General features: G+C 40.3%; 1 protein-coding gene across 1 annotated transcript in view; it reads right to left on the bottom strand.

Annotated features, from left to right (window-relative positions):
• Positions 1-21,503, bottom strand: part of PCNX2 (pecanex 2) — a 151,507-nt gene that overhangs the window by 3,505 nt on the left and 126,499 nt on the right. Inside the window, exons 27-33 of the mRNA XM_065680265.1 lie at positions 18,031-18,264; positions 15,803-15,906; positions 8,503-8,647; positions 7,080-7,310; positions 6,367-6,641; positions 5,178-5,362; positions 214-662 (exon numbers count right to left, since the gene is read on the bottom strand). Coding sequence (XP_065536337.1) covers positions 214-662; positions 5,178-5,362; positions 6,367-6,641; positions 7,080-7,310; positions 8,503-8,647; positions 15,803-15,906; positions 18,031-18,264 — 1,623 coding nt within the window. The remainder of the gene's footprint in view (positions 1-213; positions 663-5,177; positions 5,363-6,366; positions 6,642-7,079; positions 7,311-8,502; positions 8,648-15,802; positions 15,907-18,030; positions 18,265-21,503) is intronic.

The following is a 21,503-nucleotide window of genomic DNA, read 5'->3' as shown; positions in this document are numbered from 1 at the left end:
CTCTCATATACATGCTAATATTAAACAGTCTCATTTTCACTGTGATGCAGCAAACTCCAAAACAAATACCAAAATCCTGATGTTGTTTCTGAAGATTGTTTTCTGACCAGTTAGAAGAAAGAAACCAAATAGTGGTGAGTACTGTTCAAGAACCTGATAGAACAGCAGTATAGAATTTCACAGTTCATTCTGCTATTTTGGCTTCAGCCTTACCCGAGTTGTTTGACTGGCTGCTCTAGCAGATGGACCCATGGCAATATTCATGCTGCTGGATGACTGGGTGTCACTGGTGTTACCTCCGTCTGCAGCTGAGAGCCCAGAAATCACCAAAGCACTTGAAAAACTTCTCTTGCCGAACAGCAGGCTGAGAGTTGAGCTGGTGGAAGAGGCCAGACTGGACCTGAGCATTGCTGCAGCTCTGTCCTGCACAGTCAGCTGGCCTGCCACAGGAACAGCCGGGGACTGAGAAAACACGGATGTTGCTGAGTTGTGGAGTGACAGCTGACTACTAGAAAGTCTTCGGGCAATTTCATGGGCAGATGTAGATGTCTGGATGAAAGGCTGGCGGTTTTCTACAATGGGTCCAGAGTGACTGGAAGCAGGAGGCCTTTGGTTTAAAGCACTGTGTGTCTGGATAGACTGACTCCTGGGTTTTCTCCTGCCTTTAAAAGAAAGATTTAAAAAAATTTAAAAGAAATATTTAAGTAAGTGGCATCCTGATGAACTCCATGCTAACAGTGTCCCACATGTGCCTATTACTCTTAGCATATCACTGCCGGTTTTGTCAGCGTAAGAATCCCAAGAATACCAGAAATAACAAATGGCTAAACCCATGAACCTTTCTGTGTTTTCCACTACAGGCTTTTGGGCAGAACAGCTCCAGTGGTTCTGCACTCAGTCAAAAGAGAGGAAAATGAGAAAGACAGCCCAATGAGAGTGCTCTAATCACAGGCTTACACCTATTCTGCCATGCACATTTTAACCTGCCCAGTGAATGGCTGAGCATTGTGTTGCTATAAATCCACTCCCCATTGACAACCACACTAAAGTAGGGGATGTTAACTTATATGTCTTGGTATAATTAAATGCAACAATAAAATAAAAAACCTGTGAGTTAAAACAGTGGCACATTAAGAAGAATTATTCCTGCATATGGGGAAAGACAAACTGAGAATTCAACCGAGTGGAAGACTGCAGCATTCAGATAGTTGTTAAGACTGACATTAAACTATGAGTTCCAAGAATGATATATATATCACAGACTGAAGAGATGTGAACACCTTAAGTTAGGGTAGTCTGTTGGGATGTCTGAATGAGGCCCATATAAGGCTCTTGAAGTGTCTTAACACAACCAGATACAGAGATTGGATACAGAGAGTATTAAATAAGCTCTTGTCACGTGCCTGGACAACTATCTTCCTGAACATATACACCCCCATTTTTAACACTGATATCAACACCTGACATCATTCAAACAAGTAATTTCTGTATTTCTTACGCTTGCATAGTTAAATAGGCATAGAATGAAAAGAAATCAACTTATTGATCAGGCAACACACCAGAAACCTGCTTGTACCCTGGCGCTCTGCAGATGGCAAGCAGCAGGTTGCACACACAGCGAGCCCTAGAAGAGTGTCCTGTTTCTGATGAGAGGCTCTAGCCCAGGTTTACACAGCACATACACAGTCATGCAAGTGCCTGCTTGGCTTTTCTGCTTTCCAGGAAACTCAAAATATTAGCACAAGCTGTCATTTTGGTTTCCTTGCTATAGCTGTGGGGTAGAGAGTTGATGCCAGAAGTTCTGTTGAGAGCCATCAGCACAGAAGCAAGTGTTTTTGGCAGATATTTCTAGGTTGGTAATTTATTTTTTTTCCCAATACCCAAGCTATGGAGGGGAGGGAACCACTGAAACTCCTCTAGACAGTGAGATTTTGCAGGCATAAAGGAATATAAATCTCACCCTATCTTCTAGAAACATGACTGTTTGCTGCATTCATGAGAATTCCAGTAATGCAGAATTTCATATCCAGACTATTCAGATTATATAGTTGAAACATGCTGGTTTACATCCACAGACCCACATTGCAGAGGCTGGTATCATTAGCCCCATTTTTCAGATGCTGATGCAAAGGGAATTTAGGTTATTTGGCAGAAAGTCAGATGGCAGAGCTGGGCTACACCCTAACTGGAGCTCTTTAGCAGGACTAAAACCTAGTTGGTTTGGCAAGCACTGGACACTTTCACACCCCTTTTACACTGTATCTTTAGTTCTTTTATACTCCAAACAATAAAATTTTCCTAAGACAGCATGCAAAGCAGCATTCTCTGTAATAAAAGCCCCAAGGTTTCTGCTTGAGAGCAACAGGCTAGATGCACATGGCTCCTGTGTGCCACGTTGTCGGTGTCCTTGGCACTCAGATGTGATCAACAAGGAGGGCATGCACTGTGCTGGGGTCAGGCCTGGCTGCTGCGCAGGCAGCTGAGCGCATGTCTGGCCTCCACAGGGATTCGGGTTCTTCAGACCCTGGGGTTTTGCTGAAGTGCTTTGGTTTCTCCATCTGATGGTTATTTGAATACGTTACCCTTTTTGAATAAAAAGAACAGACTGGAATTAAGAACAGAGGGGCTGCGGTGTGTTAGTTTGTGCAGGGGCTAACGTGGCCAAACATCTGTTTGTGATTTAAACTGCCAAGCTGACCCCTGTCCAAAAGTATTCTATATTCATCCCAAATGCAGTGGTTAGAGCATTGGACAGGAGACCACCCGCGTCTACACACAAATAACTCTTGTCCCTGAAAACACTTAGGAAACAAAGGCTGTTCTATAAACTTCATCATGAAATAAGGACACTTTGGGGAAGAACTCCACACGTATCCACCAATGCTCCTGATTTTGGTTGCACGTTTATATAGGGCTTTCATTGCATTTTGCAGACTCAGTGGCACCAGGTTGCAAAATGAAATATGAAATACGAAAACATTAAATGCACTCAATTCATAGATTATGAGTCTAGAAGGGATTGATGTGATCATCTAGTCTGCTGTGCTATATAGCATGGGCCATAGAACTGCCTGGAATTAACGTCTATGTGGTATTACTAATTGCTACTGTGATTTTTAAGAAATGCATCCAGTATCTCCAGTCATGGAGAACCCTCTTTAACCCTTAGTCACTTCTTTCACTATTTATTTACTCCCACTTTTAAAAATATGTTCTTGATTTCAATCTGAATTTGTTTAGCTTTGTTACATCCAAGTCTGCTTGAATCAGCAGTCTTTGGGCATCTTTTGTTGCCCAGGTAAGTACTTACAGACTATGATCAAAGCATCTGTTATAATATAAATTGTTTGAAAGCTCTTAATCTTTCACTACAGGATGTGTTTCCCAGATCTTTGATCATTTTTTGGCTCTTTGAACCTCTTCCAAATTAAAAATGTCCTTCTTCAATTAGGGCACTAGGACTGCGCATAGCAGGCCAACAGCATCCTGAACCAAAGTTAGATTGACAGACATGCATTATCCAGGTAACCCTATCATTCTGTTTTTAAGCAATGGGCATAGCATAAGTTCTTTCCCTATCCTCTGGAACTGCCTGAAGTGTTCTGCTACCTACTGAAGATCAAAAAGAGCTTGCTATCTCTCTCTTAAAAACCTTCTTGAATGAGGGTCATTTGGATTTGCTCAGTTAAGCATATAGCTTTGATAGCCACTCCTTCACATTCTTTGTAGCTGTTAGGATGGAAAGAAATACTTCATGATCAGATCATAGAAACAGGTCATCTGCATTTTTCCCAGTGCAAACCAGACATTTCTCATTTCTACGCCTTGGCAACTCTGCCATTCTGTATAGTGGTGGATTGAGATGACTGGTTAGGATTTTTTTTTTCTTCTATTAATCTCTAAAAATAAAAACCCACAAACCCACTTTCATCTTTTTGCCCTAATGGTGCTAGCCAGAAACTTCTCCTTGTTTCAATTTTCTTTCTCTTATCAGTAGTCTCTAAGGACTGAAAACTGATTTCATTTGCTATTTTTCACTTCCCTGTATTTGCTGTGCATTTCTTCATTTTACCTCAAAGCCAGGTTGCTGTACTTAACTATGACCTTCTCTCTTGATTGTGGTTTTCTGGGCACCCAGTACACTCTTTTAAACAACTCATAATTAACTTTCATTATTGTATGGCATGTTCATGATCATTATTTTACAATTAAGTCTGCCATTCTGATTACTGTCATGTCAAGTTATGAGTATGCACATGAGGATTCCTCTAATGCTAAACTCAATTAAAAGCAGCAGTTACTTTATTCTTGCAACATGATTTATATTCAAGGCAAGGTTTTCTCCAGTCCTGTCTATTATCTTTAATGAGAGGTCAAAATGCTCTAACAGGAAACAAACAAGTGTCACAGCCCTCTAGTCCTCTCCTTTAATGTGTACAGTAATAACCACAACTTGTTGAAAGGTTAATTGGCGTTAAAAGTTCTGATCCCACAGCAATTGGTCTCTCAGTGACCCACTGCCAAACTTAATGCATATTTCCAGTGTGAAGGCCAGTAGTTCTGCCTTGTGAATATGTCTGCAGTATTTTTGACTCCATAATTTAATGTGAGAAGGGCTTAGATGTTAGCTGACACAACAATTGACAACATTTAATTTTCTCTTGGTAACTGCTGTAGAAACATAAGAAGTTATTTCCTATTTGTTTGTTCTCCACATGTGCTGATGAACAGCCAAACTAATTCCTCAAATAAATTGTCATGGTCCTTCCAAGATAATTAAGATGGTTTTATACTTTCACTTCTACTTCCCAGCCAACAGGAAGCCCAGGTTCACTGCGGTATGGGCTCTCTCCACTGCACAGCTAGACTTTCTCATACCTGCATTTCTCATTCTGGCATTGCTAGTGGAACCTCCTAGTCCAAAAGTTACATGTACAGGAGTTTGACAGCAGCACCTTTGGTGAATCACATTTGTCTTATTCCCCCCTTCCCAGTAAATACCCAGAACAATATCGGGAAGCCATCTCTTCCACATGCTTGTTGTCAGAAAAGACAAAGCTCCCTCTTTCTAAAATTAGTTTTCCACTGGATATAAGCACGCTCCAAAGACACGTGCCTATGTGGCATAGCCCCTCAGGAGAGGACTACAGAGAAAGCCAAGTAAATTGTGCAGGTACCTGCACGCTGGTGGACCTCTTGAGATGAAGCTTGCAACTGAGGTGTTCCATCTCTAGTAGGCTGCGAGCTACTGCTCTGGCTTGAATTGCCTGTGCGATTGCTGCTAGATGAAGAACCCCCTACACCATCCACCTCTTCAACGTTTCCTCTCTCGTGGTGAGCTGCATGGCAGTCCTTCCGCATTCTGTTGGCAGGAACACACGTGTGGTCACCCATTTATTATGCACAAAAATTTCTGCCACCAATGCGAAGTGCCCTTACAATGTATAACTGTACTCTCTCATGCTGCTGCTGCAGGTCTTTTGACATTTTATGAGATGACAGAGATGATACGGTAAGCTTCCAGGGAACAAAACTCTATACAACACACACCTTGTCTGTGTTACCTGGCTTTGGAGCCCAGTGAGACTATCTGATGTTACAGTGGGATCTAAAGATCAGGTTTTGCATTGGTAACTGAGTAGCAAAGAAGAGGAATGGACTGGAGGGACCTCAGTGGGAATGAGCTGTGTGGTGGGAAGCTAACATATTAAGCCAGTAGGTTTAATCTTGGCGTTTAAGCACAGGTCTTAACATGCAAGCTGGCTCCTATAGTCTCTCCACGGTCCCCTGCCTCTGCTCCGCCACTAGGGCAACAGGGCAGGTGGAGGGAATGAGACAAGAATGAGTTATTGCTGTATGAACAGGGTATGCAGGAATGAGAGAGAGAATGTGTCAGACACTGATCCTGCTTACCTGTGGGAAGTCAGGCAGTTTTCGTTGGTAATAAGTAAATTTTTAGATGTGTTTTGGTCAAGAACAGACTTGGGGATGATAATCTATATTGCCAAAGCTTTGGAGCATAACCTGCCAACACATTTACTCATGTTCTGACATGTCACTGAGTTACAGAAAAGATACCCTTATTTACAAGGCATAAACAGTAAAATTTCCTGGAATAAGGGAAATGTCTGTAGTGCTAAGTGATTTGATAATGAATCTTCCTGAACATGCAGAAATCTTTGCTTAAAAGCCATGAATATGTAATAAATTTGCTTTCTGCTATATTTGTAAGGCTATTTTGTTATATTCGGAGTTATTTGCCATTAATTTTTTACTCATACTATGGAATTGCTCTCTTTTAATAGAAAATACAGTGGAACTAAGACTGCAGGGTCTCTATCTGCATAGCCAAAATGTAACACCTACCTTAACCATTTGGATTTGAACCACTTTTTAATGTTGTCCAAACTGACAGGTCCCCCCCAAATGTTCCTCAGTTGGCTGTGTGTCCCAAGGTACGAGGTGGTTAAAGGGGAAACATACATTGGGTATCCCAGTGGCTGATCACATGAAGAATTAATTAAGTTCCTCAAGACCTGTTTATTGTTCTGAATGCTTCCTCTCTCCGGGTTACGATTGCGTAAGAATATCAGTTCCTGCTGCTGCCCAGCCCAAAGCCCTCTGACGCACTCCTTGTTGACCTACAGATGGGTTAAAAACACATGGATCACGTGAAGTGTTTGCTGCTTAAGACACAGAATCATAGAATCATAGAATTATAGAATAGTTAGGGTTGGAAAGGACCTTAAGATCATCTAGTTCCAGCCCCCTGCCATGGGCAGGGACACCGAATGACACAATTTAGGTAGACGGGCGATAACTGTGTGCAGACCCTCACGTCTTTGCACCAATAGGTCCTGTGAACTTTTGCAGCTACTCCCTGGTAAAGCCTGGAATGATATTTCAGATACACAAACATATGGGTGCAAAATGGAAGTCAACTGAAGAGAGTTTTTTTAGCCTCCAATCCCTATTCCAATAACTAACAATCAACCTCTCCTTTTGGCCAGATTGCTCAGAACTATTATTAGTTACCACAGCCCTAAATTACTGCAATATTAGCAAGATGGTATATGTACCTTGATAACCTTGAAGCTCAAGTAGCTTTTGTGGAGCATGATAACTTTATACTCATCTGCTCCTTCATCTACCACATGTCTCAGGGTTAGCAGCTCCTCTCTGTTGGAAAGCACAGCGCTGCGCCAGGCTGGGTCCCCTTCGTGACAGATCACAACCTTTTCTTCAAACGATTGGATTGCTTCATACAAAACTGCTGGGTCCTCATACTCATCTGGGCAGGTGAACTGGTCCTGGTAGCACAGGAAAAAAGTATTTAAAAAGTCAGGTATATTTGCAAAAACACAATAAACAAAATCTAGCCTTTCAAACAGTTGCCAGCTGACCCCGCAAGTGACTTGCCATTTGATACAGCGTGTCTTTGGGGGCGTAGAACAATTAATGTAACAGTAATATAGAAAGGTACGATTTTTGTTTTACTGTAACTTGTTCTGATCTCATGTCTCCACTAGACAAAGACACTCAGAGGATGCCAACTTAGCCACTTTCTTTTTATAGAGTGGAAAAACCCTGGGAGACAGAGCTTTTGGGTAAGCTGGAGGGGGATCAGAATCACCTGGGTGCGTTGCACAGTTCTTGTGGAAATCCTTATTTTTATTCACAAAAAATCACTAACAAAAGCACAGACTGGGAATCCATCAGCACATATCACAATATTGTGTTACTATTATAGCTGTCACAAAGCAACACAGCCAGCGATAACATTCATAAAATTACTGTGTCAAACTCTCGCATATTAATTCCCAGCAGTTCCACTTCAGTTACATTAAGAGCAATTATAAATACCATGCATGATAAAAGCATATGATACTAAATCATCATGTGCCAGCGCAAGAACAATGTCAACTCCAAGCTATACGGGGGTTGACTTGAAGAAATTGGAGCAACTTCAATAGAAATGTGCCAGATTTTACAACTGAAAACGGAACTGTGTCAGAAACCATCTGACCTAATCAAACAAACAGCCGTGACACTGACACTGACCCTTCAAACCACTCTCCTCTCAGCTGTGTCTTTTAACACATGGAAGCATTACATGTGTATTGCCATTCATGAAGACTGATAAATTAGCTGTGGAGTCACTCTAATTCATGTAGTTTTTTTCAATCTAAAACTATCTCTATAGTGTCCACACAAGTAAGATACGACTGTCAGTTTTGTTTTGATGAAAAATGCAGGGTCAAGCTCTGCAATATGAATGGTTTCAAATGCGTAGCAGGGGTACAGAAAAGAAGATAAGGGAATGCACAATAAATAAAAGCCAAGCTTTTCCATTTTGGTTAAGGAAGTTTCTCAGAATAAGGCAAAAGAACTCCATTTACCTCTCTCATTTGGACAGTTTCTAAGGTTTCCTGTGTTTCCCTCAGAAAACAGGTATTACGTTAAAAATTAAAATTAAAAATAAATAATAAAAGAAGACACTACCTGGTGTAGCTTCAGAGACATGCGGATTGCCGGGGCAACAACCTTATGCAACAGATCCATGTCTGCAAAGACCCATTCATCTTTTGCCGCTATCCGAAAGTCTCCTTTGAACAGTGCATGGAGCCCATAAAGAAAAGAGTCCAAGCTGTAAGAGAGAGGCAGCAGTCACTCATAAAAGTCATTCCTAGCTCACCAGGCTGGACCCCTGCCAGCCACTGGCCACCCGCTGAGCAGTGGGTATAAAGCCAGGGTTGCAGCGCAGACTTCTAAAGCAAAAGCATTCCTCAGGGTAGGTGGTTTTCATTCTGCTTGCACTGCAAGCAACTGGCCATGGAATGAGTGTGGCACCTGGAAGGAAGGATGTCCTAAGGATGGGTGGCTGGGTCACAGGGTGCCGCAAGGTGCTGCTACTCTGCAGCAGTGCCAGAGAGACCAAGTCAAAGAGTGCCAGCTGCCCCGCAAGCGCTGTGCTGGCGGCAGGAGCTGCCCGCTCACGTGAAAGTGTATTGATCAGCCCTGTGAGCAGTTCTCCTCATGAGGTAAAATTAAAAAAACAGCTGTAAAAAGTATTTTCAGCAAATCTGAGACTTCTGCCGTGAAACTCAAACCCAGATGTGAACATTAACCCTGAGAAGAATACTTAGCTTCAGGAACTGTGCAGCAAACCAGGTGAGAGCATGAGTCAAATGACAGGCATTTCATGTTGAAACAACGAGCCCTAAAGCAAATGTGCACTGGGTTTCTTTTTTCTAATATAAGAGGCTAGATGTAACCGGTTCTGCCTGACCTTGGATACTGGTTTGCCTGGATCTCAGACTTAAGCAAGAGGTAAAAGGTACAAAACCAAGTGGCTGTTAGAAAAGGGCCTCAAAAGGGCTTTGCTAAGGGAGAAAAAAACCAGCCTTCAGCTCCAGTGTGCAACCTGAACCACAAGCTTCCCACAACACCACAGCCACTTGTATAACGCCCGTAGCAGGACTGCTGTCCTAATGCTGCCCTGAAGAACTGAGCTCGAAACTGAAGAAAGCAGAATCATCTGTTAAAAAGAGGCATCTCCTGCAAACCCCCAGGACATTGTTTCACCTACCTGCCAAGATTTCGCTCATTCTTACAACAGTTGATTTTTTAGATTGTAAAGGCTCTGGGGAGAAGCTGCATTAAGATGTTGGCAGTTTTCATTACTGCCCTGGCTCTCTCTAGAGAATGCATAATCTTTCCATGTAATTGAGCTCTCTTAATTATTTTAGGAGAAGAAAAAAGTCATTTAGATGTGTTCTCTGAGAGGGAGAACTGCTTGGCCTATCTGCAGCAAAAACATTCTCATTTTGCCCTTGGTGGGGAGCATGTTTTAGAAATGAAAATGGAAAGATAAATATGCTGTTACCAGAAGAGCAGCTGGATACCAGTTCTTTCTGTGAAAGCACCGTGTTATAAAAATCAACTAATCAGTGGGAGCAAGGCCAGTCAGGAAGGCAGGGCTGCTGTCGCTGCTGGGAACATGAGAAGCATTGGGAAGCTCCTGTGAATTCTTAACTGATTTGCATTTATTAGTACTATGTTATGTATTAAAACATGCCTGTGTGAGACAGGCACTGACACATGGATCTTCAAAACACTCAAGCACTGATTTCAATGGGAGTTATGTGCTTTCAAGGAGCAGGTCCTGATCCCCATTGACTTTCAGTTAATCATCTCCACAATTTAGAAAATGGTAATATCCCCAAATCCTGCTTAATAGCTAGGAAAGCCCTAGAGGGCAATTGGAAGGAGGGAAAATAGTGGGTGCAGCCAGTGTGAAATATGTGGTGAAATATGTGACTATCATCTCCTTCGAAAAGTCTAGAAATCAGGAAGGGTCCTTTCACTTGCCCACCCACTAGACAACATCCAGCGTACATAGGTGAATCCTTGCCTGGTAAAAACACTGCTGTATCTACCTATTCTTCCCAGGGTGACATTGAAAAATAGCCTACCATGAACTCTGCACCTAATGATGATAGCATAGTCTAGTATAGTTTTTCCCCATGTAACACCCTTCATATTTGCTCTGAAAAGTTGGCTGGGATGAAGGGAGGACTAGGCAGGAGAGAGAACTGGTTTTTACATCATTAGAAACTCTCAGAGCCAAATCTGAAGACCAGAGCAGACAGAGTTTGCATTCACCATGTAAGTATCATACAGGCATCAGCACATGCTAAACAGGCTGCTGTGAACAGCAGTAACTACTGAAAGCAAGGCCAGGACTAGGACAGCCATGCAAACTGCAGCTGAGCATCAGCACAGAGAGAGGAGAGAAGCACACACAGTTCTCACTGTGCTTAGTTAGGGAAGACTTTATCCATTTCTCATCCCTCTGCATAATGATTTCTCTAACGAGCATTTTTAAGAACAAATACGACTGCTACAAGAAGCAAAGCAGTGGTGACAGTAGTTCTGAGAGGCTGAGAGTCAATTATTTTCTATATCGTATTTTCCAGCAGAGAGGTCTGGAGGAGATTGCTGTATTCACAAAACTATGGACATCTTTTATTCTTCCACCAATTGTAATGAGGCTTTTGGGTACATTCTGCCTATAATGTGACACTATCTCAAGCCATTACTTCTGTAACACACAGCCCTTAATCCACATAAACACAGCCATTGCTATTCTTCCCATTGTTATGCCGTCTCCTGAAGACTCTAATGAGATTATAAGGAAGCTGTAAAGCCAACAGCTTTGATCTCAGTCCTTACTCAAGGTTGTTGCTGCATTCTTGGCCCAGTTTTACCATCCCTCAATTAGTAATCTGCTGTAGTTACAGGCTCATTCAAAATATTTTAGAAACTAGTTAAGGTAAATTTGCATGCCAGAGGAATGACGTTAATCAGGAAGAGACAAAACTACCATTTCTGGCAACATTTCTAACCCTCTCAGCTAAATACCCAAAAAGCTGCTGCCACAACTGTGAGCTATTTTAAGACAAGACTAGTAGGTGTGTGGGAACTGTCGGCCCCTCAAATGTACAGAAAGAAGGGGATTAAATAGCACCACAAATACCAGAGGAAGGCAACAGAGCCAAAACAAATACCCCCTCTTACTGCACCCCTTACATTGGTCCAAGAGCTGAAACTAAAAGCATTTGCTGCAAGCCTGAAAACAGCATGGATGAAAACTAATGAGCTGGTGAATATACCTGTGTGTATTTTGTACATCAAAACCCATCCTCTGTCTGCAGTTTATAGACCTTTCTCAGTGTTAACTGTAGATTTATTTAAGGAATGAAGAAACACGCATGCCTGTGAGGTGGTAATGACCTGAATGTCGCAGCTTATCTGAATTTAGTATTTTCAGTGGCAGCCATCCATCTCTTTCCCCTCAGATAGTGGGCAGTGCAACGTGGTGCCCAGGAGGGAAAGAACAAGCAGGGCCAGCTGCTTCTCTGGGCTTCAGCATGAACAGTGGCTCCTCCAGGCAGAGGCATTCCTTGGAGTAACCCTCTGTCCACTCTGAGTGATAACGTCCAAAAGGAGCTCAGGGGATGTGAGCATCCAGGCTTTGTAGTGTTGGAAGTATCTGATGAGAGATGCTTGAGAGATTTTTCCAGACTTGAACTGTGTACATTTATTTCCATGTATACGTGTAAACATTTATTTACCAGCAGGTCTAGTGGCTGAATAGGAGTTTTAAGTATTTTTTTACAAATGTCCACCTAAACGTATCACCCGTATTTGAATAAATGAATGGTAATACCATCTCATTCCTCAAACTGCATTTTGTGCAGGCTGCCTCCTAATGGTACTTTAAAAGAACAAGTGATTTGCATAGCAATGTTCTGCCTTCTTAATGAATGCATTTATTGTGTAATCTAGTGTTAATGTTGGGTTTCTACTGACATTTACATGAGCGAGGACACTGAATAATTATTTACATACATTATATAAGTGCATTTAAAATCTTGGTTTACACAGTGACATTTACTGATTAATAGATTAGACAAAATCATGTGTAAATGACTGCAAATTGGTAGTTTACATACAAAATGTAAACCTGAATCTCAGTTCTGTAGTGTAACATTACCTTTGCATTACTGTTTCTGTGCAGCAGTTAGATGAGTGTCACTCCTTCGGATACAGCAAGGGCTAGGCTTAGTCCAGAGAAAGTTCCCTACAACTTGCATAGTTACCATCAAGAACAAAACATGGACTGCAGAGTACAGCTTCCTGGCTGGTTTGCTTACGCTGGACATATCTAGAACACTTCATAGAAATAAGCACGAGAAGAATACAATGCCTATCTGGCCATTACATCTCAAACTCATCACAAAACCTCTAGCAGTGTTGTACACAAGATGCTTCACAGCCAGAATTCATATTCCTGAAGTTCAAGGTCACTTCTCAGTGCCTACCAGAGTAATCCAAGTAATGTAATTTTTTGTAGTGCAGCATTCGAGTGTGACAGAGTGTGTGCCAGGAGCCCTGATCTCTTACAAAGCGGCCAACTCCCAACAACTGCACACGCAGTACATCCCCCTCATGCACACAGCTGGCTGTGGAACTGCCTGCTCTGACACCATCTCTGAAGAAAACTAAAGCACTCTTCAGCACAAGGAGGCTTCAAAAGGTACCCAAACTATCATGGCACATTTCCAAGGAAAATGACTGTGAAGCATACTCCTCCCCATCTGACTGAATGAGAGATACTGCTCCCATCTGACTGAATGCAGATCTGCAACAGCCCAAGAGCTGGGGGGTGAGGACCTGCAATAATGCCCTATATCACCCTCTGTAAGAGCTGCTGTATCTCCATCAGAGAGAGGGGAGAGAGACCTGCCTTCAGTGCCTAAAGCTGATCCTCAGGAACATCTCCTTCCGGCCCCAGCAGCATTGCACATTGTACATGTTAGAAAAGTCCTCTTCCCCCAGGCTCGCTGTATATTTGTACACCAACTGGAGCCTCGCTGACTTACTGCTGCTTTGCGTTTAAATAAGTTGTGCAGATTTCTATGAAGCCGCAAACACAGTAAGTACAGCAAGAGCTGCCCCTGTGCTGAAGTGAGTGTGTTTGGGGGATTTCTGTTGATCAAGGTCTTTATATCAGGGGGTAGCATACCCACCTTGCTCCTTAGTTATCTCACCAAGCTGAAGTCATGTTTTGTAGCTGCAGCAATTTATAACTTCAGCTGTGCTACTTGGATTCCTTTTTGTCCTCCAAATCTTTCTGACAGTTGAGGTGTATTAGAGGTAATTTAACCAGGTGGGTAAGAGAGACAGTTTTTCCACAGTGAAACTTTTCTAGGGAAAGCTTTTGTGAAGTAGCACTGAAAAAGATACTGACAGAAGCTTCCACTTAATCCCTTTCATGTCACAAAATACATTTTAAAAATACAATGATTCAATATTGCCCTGGAGCACTCGCTTAACAAAAAGAAAGCCAGGACTTTAATTAAAGATACAGGATTACATAGAATAGATTCGGAAAAACAGGGATAGAGCTGTGCACTGCATATGACTACTGCTTTCTTTTGCCTTTCTACAGATCTTTTCTCACCAAGGGAAGTATTTTTAAGTATGGAGTGTCCACTCATCAAAAGAGAGGAACTGATTTAGTTCGTTGATAGTTTTGCAGGTATTAAAAAGCCACGCTATAGCCAACTCCTGCAATTGGTATTAAATCTTTACAGAAAACTTTGCAAATAATTATCCCCAACATTCATACTTTCCATGTTAAGCTTTAGAAAGCCTCTGATAATATTATCTCTTTGCATTAGCTACTAACCATGTAAGCCAATACAAATAGGTGACATTGCTATTGTATGTGTATTAATGCCAAAGCGCTGTAATGAAGATTTTAAGATCCGGTGGAAAGTACATGCAACATAATGACAGTTTTAGGAAGCCTGTGTGATATTTTTAGAAGCATTTCTAATACGGGTGTGACATATCTATTGCAGCTCCAGACCAAAAAATCACTTTAATCTTTTCTCAAAAGAAAAATAAATCATAAATGCACATCAATTTGGATCATCTAAAAAAATAGGGCAATTTTAGGAATATCAACGGCTTACTAAATATCACACTAATTTGAGTACATAGGAATGAAGGGAGAGGAAGCTCAACCTAGAAGAAAACTACTACAGAAAGGGAATGTGCACTAGTAGGAAAGAGATGACAAAGCCACTTTAGAAAGCAGAAAGAAGCAGCACACCCAGAAATAAGCTGTGGGCCACAAACATCTTGCGTGACTGACTGAAAAAGGAAGACGTAAAACCAAATATTACAAACATCTAAATAGATAACAAAGCTGAAATGAATAATTAAAAGGACTGTTCTATCTTGGAACACAGAATGCATTCAAAATCACACATGCTGTCTTTGCTTGCTTGTTAGTAAAACAAATCCTCTCTAAGAAGCACGTTGATAGAGGGCTAGCTGCCTTTCCTCACGGTTTTGTGCCAATGCAGCAAGGTCACCTAGAAATGTATTTACTCAAGCTCTCTGCTGTTACTAAACTCCTGTGAACACACGGAGTTCAAATACATCTAATAAAAATCTAAAATTAGGTAAGAAGTTTGATTTTGTTAACATAAAGATTATTTCATTAATAAAATGCCTTATCTATAGAACAGTGTAAATGGTACCTTGTAACTTGTATAATGGTATCCAAAACGACTCAGAACTGCTAGTGAAAATGGAAGAATCCTTAATGGAGATGTAAGATGAAGAACGTGTTCAGATGCAATCTTAATCAAGCGTGTTTTAACAAAACTAAACTTTCCAGGAAGTGTTTTGGACAAATGAATGAATCAATGAATGAATGAGTGAGGTAGACTGAGAATAGACAAAGCTGTAATCTCAAAAGATGCAAGGTCCTCCCTTCCTCAGTCACCAGAATGAAGTGGCAAAACAAATGCGAATACAGCCCCGAGAAATACAGGACCCTTATGGATATATTATTATTTAGGTAACTAGATTTCAGTCAGATGACTTAGCAGTTCCTTCCTCTTCTGGAGGGAGCCAGCATTTGGAATGCCGAGCCAGGCCAGGCATGAGTCAACACAATAACCATTGGTATCTATTCTTTCAATGCAAAATTCTGCTTTGCCCTATGAAATGAAGACCTCTATTAATTATTTAGTCAGCTACCAAAGTAAAAGATGTCCAGGAATGGCAGAAAACAAATTATTTTATAGAAGAAAGAGGAAAAAGGCTTCTCTTCTATAGGGGAAAGAGACTTCACTATCTAATCTCCCGCTGAGATACCACATTAAGTGAGAAAAGACAAACAGGTCTTTGCTTTATGATAAGGATTCTTAAAAATTACCTGATGGCCATATTGTGAGCTGCAGTTCCCAAAGCTCTTCTACCCAGTATACACAAGGCAAAGGAAAGTGTCACTAGAGGAGAATCTTCATCGCTATCCAGATGCTACAGAGTTTTAATAACATCATGTTATTCTAAATGCAAATACCATCTTTATAACACTGCAATAGTATAAATGGTAACTTTCACAAAATTTGCATGTAGCTGGACGTACACACAAAAACATTCTTTGCAATTCTTTTGCAATTAAACAGAGCAAGAAGGAAGATCATTGCCATCAAAGACTTTCTGCAAAATTCAAGCTTATTTTGCCCCCTGGCTAGAAACAGAACATTTCAGTCTCAGGTGGAGAGATCTCAAGGGAGGGGAGCTTTGGTGATAGTGGGGTTTTTTTGTAGGTTCTTTTGTTTGTTTTTCCCAGATCTGACATTCTAAATCAGAGCAGATTCCTTATTGCTGAGAGATGCTGCAACCTGAGGCAGCCAAACCCCTTTTCATGGGACACAGTGCCTATGAAAACCCACGTTACATTCCATAATAACAATCTATTTGGAAAGGTTTAAAGGGACACACCTCTAGTGAATAACGATGTCTAAAATGTATACCATTGATGACACTGACCTCACATTTCAACAAGCAGTTAAAACATTTCGTTTTCATTTCCTGGCTCAGAAGAGTTTCTTTACTGAAATTTTTGCAAAGAAAGCTATCAAGCAGGAGGAAAAAATTGAAATAACCCTTCATGAATATGAATCTTCAGGAGGATACAGACTATTATTTCAGCCCCTGCAATGACTGATCTCTTGTAGCTTTCTTTGACTCTAAAACTGAAGCCAATTGTAATGGAGAATAAAGCTCCTTTTTCAAATACATTGATTTTCATGTGTCATTTGATTTTTCTATGTGTACAGTTAAGTCTTTTTACATCTTATCTCCAACATGGACTATACTCTTAAACAGTCAGCGAATTACAAAAACAGAGGTCAAAGAAAAAGATGAAAAAAATACATAAATATGTGTGTGTATGCTAATTCAGGCATTCCTTTCCTCTTTTAACTGATAAACTTTAAATCTCTTTGGTATCCCTAAATATATTATTCAATTTGAAAGTCTCAGCCACATAACGAGTGAAAAAGCATCATTTAATAGTGGCCTTCCCTGCACTGTGCAGTTCTTCGTGTCAGAACTTGGGAGCTGAGACAAGGAGATGGAAAAGAGATTAAACATTCCCAGTAGGAGAAGATGGTGGGGAAGGCTCACAGCACAATTCAATAAAACCAATATCAATGCAATGATATGCAGAGGAACTGGTGGCATGGTATTTAGAGTTAAAGACATAAGAAGGAACCAAAGTGGAGAAGAAACATTAAGGTTCAGCAACGTTATGCCAAATAAGGTCAGTGGTAGCAAAAGGGATGTGCACTCTGTGATCTTGAATGAAAAATGTACAAATAAGAGTGCATAGTGGCCAGGAAAGATACGCTTCTCATTTTTTGCCATCATCAGCAATAATCAGAAAGTTAAATCAAGGGAAGATGCTTGTTTGAAACTGCATTGTCTTTCTGAGCTATTTTGAGTATTCCATGGAAATACAGGAATGCATTTCCAACAAATGATTGCTGACCTTCAGTAATCTTAGTGGCTCAAAGCATTTGAACGTGTAGCTGAAAACCTACCCTTGACCTTCTAGAGCTGTGAGATCATTTCATGCGTTTTTGTAGCATCGTTCATACTTGAATTATGAGCTCTAAGAGGTGACCCCTACTACCAGTGAGCTTCTTATGCACTTCCCCACCATCTGAAGACCAAATATACCCAAATGTAGGCAAATTTTTTGAAAGGGTACAGAAGAACCCAACACAGGTGACACTGAATGACTAATGACATTCCCTGAATGGAGCTTGCTCTAGCAGCACTTCTGCAAACACTTGTTATATCCGTGCATTCTAGAGCTGATGAAATGAACAGTGTTGGAAGTGTGCGCAATAAGGAGTTGGTTCTGTATGCAAACACTGATGCTTCTCAAATTTTGCACGAGTGTAGTCTCCATAATAAATATTTCCATTCCACTAAACATACATTTCCCCTTTATGTAAAATTTGACAGCTTAAATGAAATAAATTTTATTGTATTAATCCTGAGCAAGCAGAAGAGTAACTATGCATCATTTAACTGTTATCCCAGGAATTAAAACTGTGACTACCAAAAGATAAATAAATGCAAGCTTACCTCCACCCTTTTTCTTGCACAGAACTGAATCCAGTCCAGATAAACACTGCAGAAACTAGCTCTTGTTATTCCTTGGAGACAAGGAACATAATCTTCATCTATGTTAATGTTAAACATTGCAAGGTCACGTTCAATATAATGCCACTTTGCATAAGGCTGCAATATCTTTTGGATAGATTCATCTTTTATCCAGTCAAGGATTTTGGGAGAACTTGCTGTAAAGTATATTATACTCTGTTGACAAAATGCACAAATGTTAGACACTCTGCTTCTGATCAAACCAGATAAATTTTGCACAGAACAGGGCAAATCAAAGAGGACCACATTAACTACCTATAACTATGCATTTTTCTGATTTTTTACTACTTGGCATCACTGCTTCACAAAACTCTTCAAGTTAGAATGCTGAAAATCATTGATATCTAAACAGCAGACAACAGAAAAAGAAGCTGCACTTTTAATACTCTTCTGCCTTAAAGAAAAATAAGTACAAACAATATGCTATGATAAGAATACAGAGTTCCAGGATTCAAAGGTGTAAATTACTGAATATTAGTGGGGTTCTATAGTCTATCACCAAGAAGGTGACATTGATAAAGCTTAGGCATATTTTGAAAACACAGTAGTAGCTGGCTACACACTCAGAACATGACTCTCTTTCCTCCATGAACTTTTTGTTTTCTGGGGATGAAGCTTTCCTAATTCTTCAACAGAAACAGTTCCATGAACCATGACTTAACCACAAGGGTGGGATCTGACAACACAAGTCCGAAAACCTGTTTTAATTGTCGTTTTCTTTTTGTATTTAGTAACATCATGATGAGGCCAGTACAGAATAATGGATTTTTCTTGTATGTCAGGTTCAGAAGCTGATACATGCAACTGAATTTGCTTTTAAAGCACTGAAGGACAAGCAGCATTCTGCAGGAGCTCTTTTACCAAAGGCAGAAATACATGAAAGCAGCAACACTCGTATCTCAAAGGTATGCCTGAGTTTCTGTATTTAGGTTCCTTTAACTGCTGTGTCTGGAGCCATCAAATTAATAATAAAATAAAAAAATAGAAATAATAATCTATCTGAACCAAATTTAAAGCATATTTTCAAAAGAATATGAAACTTAGGAGAAGACACAGTACTGCAAAGGGAAGTGGCATCAGCTGGAAAGTCCCATTATAATGTTTTATGATTATATTATAATATTAATATATTCATTTAGAATTGGATTCCAAAGCAAATGAGCAGCAAGTGAACATGACTGAAGATGTAGTTCTACTTTGCCTGTGCAACTGAAATATTATTAAGCAAATAAATGTATAAAATGAAAATCTGATGGATTAAAAAGGGCAGAAGCACTCCCAGCCCTTCAAAAACTCCCAGATGCCCTGCACAGTTTATCTTTCAAATGGCAGAAAAATACACAAGCAAGAGAAAAATTAAACTCCAGAGGAAAAAGGCAAGTCAGACAGGTACAGACTGAGGATGGGCCTTTAACTTTAGGACTTGTGGAGAACAAGTCACTCTTTTAAAGATTCATGCAGAAACAATGAGAGCTGGAAACACAGCACTCAGCAAATGCAGACTTCACGAAAACTAAAAGATGTTTAAATAAGAATATATTGAAAAAAGATGGAAGAGGCACAAGGGAAAAATCTCACAGTAGTTGGGCAGGATATTATTGCAAAATACATGCAGAATGGCTACAGGAGCTGACCCACTTTATTTGTGGAGAATAAAATCCTTTTATAGGAAGAAAGATGGGCCTTTCTGGGCTGTCAATGAAACTGCAAATGAAATAAATACATCTTAGGAATAAGACACTCAGTGCAACTCATTGTTTAAAAGACCAATATGATAATTATTCTTGAAGGACAGGAGAACTGAAACAAAGCATACATTTTCATTGTTGATCTTCAAGATAAGAGTTTGCTTTATTTATTAGTCTCACCTGTGTCTACAGAGAAACAGGCTCAGATGGGAAAAAATCAGACTTAAAATCAGACATAAAAAGAGGAGGAACTTCTGCCACCTAATTAAATTCTGCTCTTCGTAGCTCTTCCTAGGTATGTTTTGTGCACAAGTACATCCTCACCTATACGGCAATTCAGAAATTATGTGGTAAATATTTACAACGTTGTAAGCCACAAGGAATAAACTGGAAGCACTCCAAATGCTGAGTGCAATGGAAATGCAGTTGCTGCAGAAACTCTAGCCCAAGTGTTTTCTGAGTTTGTGATTTATGTGACCTGAATTCTGTGTTAACTAGGGTTCTTCTTAAATTTAGTTTCCTACACCATTAAAAGGAAAATGTCAGGGTTCTACAGTCCTCACAGTGGAATCGTGCAGGGTCTTTACAGCTCAAGGTTCCCCCATAACAAAGAGCTGGGGAAGGAATGAATTCTCACCTCTCTTTCTCATATTGTTTATCTGTAGGTAAATACAAAATAAACAGGACGAAAGCTGATCTGATACATAATAAGATCTCCTCACCTTCTGAGGCTGTCCTAAGGATTTTACCAAATCCTATCAAAGCTCTTTATGGAAGAAACCAATAACTTGAAGAACAGGAGGGGAAAATCTCCATATAGCTGTCTTTTGGGAAGCGCCATTCTAAAGAAGGGATCTCCTGAGCATGCTCTCCCTTTACTGAAGGGACCTCCAGCCCAGGCTAATATCAAAGCTGCTAACGGGTTATTATTTATTATCTTGTATTGATCCTTCCCTAAAATGAGAAGTACATTGAAAGACTGACTCCTTTCTGAGAATGAAGACATGTCAATGCAGTGTTATTGCACTGGTTCAACTAAATCCAACCAAAACAGATTTGATTTTCACATCTTCAAAGTAGGTGGTGGATATAGCAACATCTGCATACAGTGGAGATGGAGCCCCAGCATACCTCAGTAGTGTGGAGCTTGTTTAAACCACCTCTCTTTTACTCAAAACGAGATCAATGAACCACACTTCTATCAATGGGACAAAAGTTTGTCTAAGTGATCCTACCTATGTCAGCTGCTTCTGAGCTATATCCAGAACCAGAAGCCCTAAGCTACTTTCCAGTTAAGTTTCACTTCCCATGTGATGAACCTTACAAGTCCTCTACATATTAATTGACTTAAAGGCACTAAAAAAGTTCCAGTCTACAATGCACAATTGGTCATTGGTTAAAGCTAATAAACTGCTGAGTTTAAACAGCAGCTTAGACTAGGGTTTTTTTCAGTCTTGTTCAGCATCAAAAGCTGAGTCATGTATCAGCTTGCACCCATTTATATCCAGGTTACTTTTTGAAGTAGAACAAAACAATTGTAGCGACATATTCATTACAGTGTAAAGAAGTTTGGTGGTTTGTTGTTTTTGGTTTTTGTTTATTTAGTTCAGACACATTGCTTAAAACCAATTAATTTATAGCCACGAACCCCACTTCTGAAATGAAAAACTCATCCTCACGTGCAGTTTTGTTTCTAATTAGTTAATT

The sequence above is a fragment of the Lathamus discolor genome, chromosome 5, assembly GCF_037157495.1.
Source record: "Lathamus discolor isolate bLatDis1 chromosome 5, bLatDis1.hap1, whole genome shotgun sequence".
In the NCBI taxonomy this organism is placed as follows: Eukaryota; Metazoa; Chordata; class Aves; order Psittaciformes; family Psittacidae; genus Lathamus; species Lathamus discolor.
This window is presented reverse-complemented; position numbering and strand designations above follow the sequence as displayed.